General features: G+C 45.6%; 1 protein-coding gene across 1 annotated transcript in view; it reads right to left on the reverse strand.

The window, feature by feature from the left end:
- Positions 1–334: 334 nt before the first annotated feature.
- LOC132452095 (carbonic anhydrase 1-like) overlaps positions 335–5,000 on the reverse strand; it is a 7,952-nt gene continuing 3,286 nt past the window's right edge. Inside the window, exons 4-7 of the mRNA XM_060044477.1 lie at positions 4,302–4,394; positions 3,737–3,799; positions 3,460–3,615; positions 335–2,012 (exon numbers count right to left, since the gene is read on the reverse strand). Of these exons, the coding sequence (XP_059900460.1) occupies positions 1,893–2,012; positions 3,460–3,615; positions 3,737–3,799; positions 4,302–4,394 (432 nt within the window). The 3' untranslated portion in view covers positions 335–1,892. The remainder of the gene's footprint in view (positions 2,013–3,459; positions 3,616–3,736; positions 3,800–4,301; positions 4,395–5,000) is intronic.

The following is a 5,000-nucleotide window of genomic DNA, read 5'->3' on the forward strand; positions in this document are numbered from 1 at the left end:
GTTACTGGCAATTGCTGACCATGACACACTGGAACTTCTCTATTGACACCAGTGTTTTCCCACCATCGATCGATCGACTTGGTGGGATGCCTAGTGCCTAATGTGTTCCATTGAACCTCGGCTTGGAACCTCTCTACGTGAGAGCTGGAAGAGGTGTTGTTTGATTTAAAATAATGAATTACTGCTAACTCTAAAACCATCTCACATGTTTTCTGACAGATGATTGCACCCCAACTGATTAGATGATGAAGATTACATTATGAATAACATTTTCTTTTGCTTTTATATACAAACAGTTTGAGTCAATAAAGAAAATTAGACGTCACCAAAAACAGTTGTCACAAAATATATTTATTCAGCTAACAAAATGTCCACTTCAAAAATGGCAGAATGGCAATGACTGATTTCATGGTCCAGAAACAATTGGTATAAGGCAGATTTCTTTTTGTTGCTTTTTGCACCAAACACAATCATCATAATTATGCTCATGATTATTCATTACTCCTTGTAGATTTCCATTTTTCTTTAATTATCATTTAAGTCTTAAGATATTGTGGTCCAACTTTAAAAGTATCTCCATGATGTCGGCTTAGTTAGACTTCAAACGGAGCACCAGGGTGAGACTAGCATTGGCTCGGAGAAACATGACAGTTGGCGTTGTGCAGTGGCCAACATGGCCGCTCCTTTAACAGGAGATGTTTGTGCGTTTTTCAAAACATGTTAGCACACGACACAGTTTCTTTAAAACTGACGAAACAAGACAAATAAATGACATGGTATACAAAATAATTCTTTGTCATGCGACCAGTTTTGTTTTTCTCTTGCCGTCACTTCCTCGCAACAAATTAGACTAAACATTAAGACGTCACATTCGAAATTTCATTCAGCAAGCAAGAAAATGTAGAAATCACTTGATCACAAATCCAATTTTTTTTTCTATTCGTACAATACATCACATGTATTACTAGGTAGGTACTATGTACTTAAGTATGTACTACTGTATGTATTCCTATGGAGCTCATTTAGAAAACAGATTTCCTCACAACACGGGAAAGATGCATTGGATGTGGAACCAGGTATTGATTTAACAGAGCTATGCTACTCGCGCTAGCATGTTAATGCTAACGTGGTTCAAATGTTGCACTCAAACAGTAGTCACAAAGCAGGTCAGTGCCCACAGGCATGGCCTGTACCTCCTGTGCATGTTAGCGCATGTGTGTATGTGTGCGTGTGTGCCAGAGGCGGATTTTCAGAAGCAGTTGGTCGTGCTCGCTATGCCTACCACTGCGTGTTTTAAGCTGGCGTGATCCTGCAGGGCAACGGGCAGAGGGAGATTACAGACCGACGTGCAGGATGAGAGATGGCTCGGCCATCTGTACGTTTGTCTGCAACCCACTGTCATGAATTGATGACAGAATCCAAGACCCCCTCCCCCGTAGCATAGCATTCTGCCTCTTACTGGCTGCTTGGTTAGAATCTCAAAATTGGGACGGCTACAGCTTGAAGCTAACATCAGCTAACGTAAGCTAACAGCCGGCGCTTTCACCGCAAGCTTTGTCTCACGCCGGAGTGACGGAGAGCTGCCGAGTGCCGTGTGTGGCGACGCCAGCGCAGCAGCACTTCCACTGTTCCTAGGAGATGAATTACGCTCTGGGCACGATCTCTGGTTGGTTGTGAAATCTAAATGTCATTCTAAGCGGCGGGGGAGGCTATGTGTTCGATTAACACGCTCGGCGGGGGTGAGGGATGGGGGTAGCAAGTGGCAGTGGCTTTTATCTTTTTCTATTCAGCTCGTTCCTTTCTGGTCATGGACCGACTGCTTTGTGGCACTCTGCAGAAGTAGGAGGAGGGGGAGCAGGGGGACGCGGGTAGGACGGAGGAGGTGGGGGGTCTTATTGGAAGGAGGCCTTCACGGCACGGCCCTTCAGGGGCTGGGGGGGGCGGTAGTTGTCCACCATGCAGCAGGCGGCCTCGCCCACGCCGCTGAACTGAAGAGCTCTGAAGCTGGCCATCTGTGGAACGAGAGAGGGAAGAGGAGGAGGAGAAGAAGAAGATGGTGGTTAGACACCGTCACCTCATTGGCTACCGTCTAATGGGCCAATGCTAACAGGAGCAGGAATGCATAGTGACCAGGGCGTATGAATGTCAGTCGGAGGGTTCCCGGTTCAAACCCCAATATCCAATATATACATGTAGGCATGCTTCACCAATCTATCCCCGGCCAACTCCTTGGTGATATGTATCTTAAGCTCACTTTAAGTGTCTTGGGTAAAGACGTCTGCTAAACTGACGATAAAGGTGTTGAGTGGTTGCTTGTTGGAATATAAATAATGGCTGGGCCCTGTTTAGTTGATGGATTAGGGGAAGGAGTTGTGGCTGTGGGTCTACAAGTGCTGAAATGGATGGAAAATCGAACTGGAAGGAAGTGAAACTAAAACTGCATCTTCTAGCAAGCGGTGTTACTAAATAGCATGCCAGTAGGTTATAGGTTTCTGCCTTAGTGCTTCAGACGGCTGGTGATGGCTGATCACTTTCAGTCTTTCAATGCATCACAATCCCTGATATCTGAAGAATATCAATATATTGACAGCTAATATCAATGAAATGATAGTTGTAACCCTTGATCATACATGGAAATATGAATAACTGATAATATTCAAATGGACGAATGAAATGATGATAGTCTCAACTTGTTGGGAACTGGAACGACTTGTTTTTTGCAATGTGCCAAAGTTGTGTCCACACTGCACCTGTTTACTATGAAGACAAACAATCCCTGTCTACTGGTCACATGACCTCCATATCCCAACAATCCCACTAGAGGAAGTGGAGGTCAATTGAACTGAGGGTGATATGGTAAATATTTAGATGTTTAAGCTTAGTAGAAAACCCCAACAGCTGTGATTCTGCACTCATTGTGTGAGGCAAGTGCCCCCTTCTTGTGCAGTCTGGCAACATTCCCCTGCTACATAACTCAAGGTACAACATACAAACAAACAGCTTACTTTACAGTAAACTTAGGAAAGTCTCACAGAGGCGTTCACATCTGTTCATAAATAAATTTTTAAAAAGTGTGGTCACACGAAAAAACCCTCACTTATGACCGCAATCAAACTCCAGTCCTCATCCTAGCCAGTCTAGATCAGCTCCCCTGATACGCTCGGTCATAGTCACACAAGGATGAGTGCTGTTTCTGTCCTAACTCCTCCACAATGAGAGTCTTCTTCTCTGGGCTTGGATTGGGTTTCCCCAGGTGAAAAACCTGGATGCGCGCCGGACAATCCTCTCCTTGATTCAGGTTGTAATGGCGAGAATAATAAGAGGTGGGAATCGATATTATCAGTATGCTGTGCTTGGGGCCTGCCTGTGTGTGTGTGTGTGAGCTGCCCTCTCTCTCGTATCCCATCTACGGCCAAATAGCCTCTGGACTGGCCCGCGGGGAGCGGTAGGTGGGTTTACCTGGGCAGGGCTGACGGAGATGGTCTCCTTGCAGACGATCCAGGTCACGCTCTCCAGCAGAGGGGGCGTGGTCAGGGAGCCGTCGTATGTCCAATAGTCGAGGCAACCGGGCAGAAGGGTTGTGGGGTCGAAGCCGGGGAAGGTGGTCTGGCTGCCCTGAGAGGGAAAGCGGCAGGAGAAAGGTGAGCGGGTGGGGGGGGGGGGGCGTGGTGGGGGGGGGGATGCGTCAATGAAGGAGGAAGGGAGCGCGGCGGGATGAAGAGCAAGCGAGTCTTACTTTGGTCTTGATGGCATCGAAGGTGTCCAGGACCTTCTGGAGCTGTGCGTTCTCAGCCCCGATCTGCAGAAAACACAAACGATTGGACGATACGATAAAGTAATACTCTCGGGCAGCTGGAACAGGAAATGAAGATGTCTGATAATGGTCGGAGATGTCGTAAGTTGGGTTTTCCATATTGCTGCAATAAAAATAGTACTATAAGATAAGTGGAGGGGATAAGGGGGCAGGATAATGAACAGACCGATTGTTCCACTCCCAGCCAAAATGTCTGGGTTGAATCCACCCTCCATGACCACCAATTACATGTAAGCCTCTTTCCTAGCATCCTACATGTTAGCATCCCTTACCCCTACCTGCTCATTGTAGAATGTATTAAATATCAAAGTCTGCGAGATGACTTAGAAGAGTAAGAGTTAATAATCATATAATTATGGTATCCAGGCAGTATCCTTACCATATTCATGCACATGAATTTGCACAACACAACCACAACTAGCACCAACAAGAGCACATTAATGCTAACATCTTTGGAACACATTTATTATTGCGTTGGGGTACTGACCTTCAGGAATACTCCGACCACAGCGAGGCCATCAGACTTGCTGGCGGCTTCTCCAAAGCTGGGGTACTTGGTGTTCCAGTGCACCAGGTGGAGCTGGGAAACGGAGGGACAAAAGGCACCGGTAACTCGATTATTCACAAAGCACCGGCCGGGATTCTTTGGGCTTCAGGGGACCTTTGTGCTGTGCTTGGAGCCCATCAGAAGGGTTCACGCCTGGGGAGGTACATTCACTAGGAGACTGCAGGGGTGTGGAGGGCTGGGAGACTTTTCACTCAGGCTCAGGATTTGTAGCCTACTAGAGTAAATTAATCAAGCAACGCGCAAACGGGTCAAAACTGAGACCTTTTGTACTCTGCTTGATTAATTCACTTCCATTATGAAGGTTTCTAAGTTAAGAATGTTTTCAATTCAAAGCAAATATTTGAAACTTTACTCTGTGCCATCATGGTTCCTTTTTCTAATCTATTAGCCACAATACTGATTGATTTATTTAATTGCAGCCAAACAAACAAATGACTAGCTAGGTAACTCATTCAAACTAATAAAGACATTAAATTCATTAAGTACTAGTTTACTAGAACGCTTTGAAGACCGCAATGCAGAAGGATTTTGCATATGTTGCATTATTGATGGTTTCGGGATTTTCTTTATTTGGGAATGTATTGGTTTATCAGGTATAGTTTGTTTTTTAGTGGGTCC

Source organism: Gadus macrocephalus, chromosome 23 (genome assembly GCF_031168955.1).
Source record: "Gadus macrocephalus chromosome 23, ASM3116895v1".
Taxonomy (NCBI): Eukaryota; Metazoa; Chordata; class Actinopteri; order Gadiformes; family Gadidae; genus Gadus; species Gadus macrocephalus.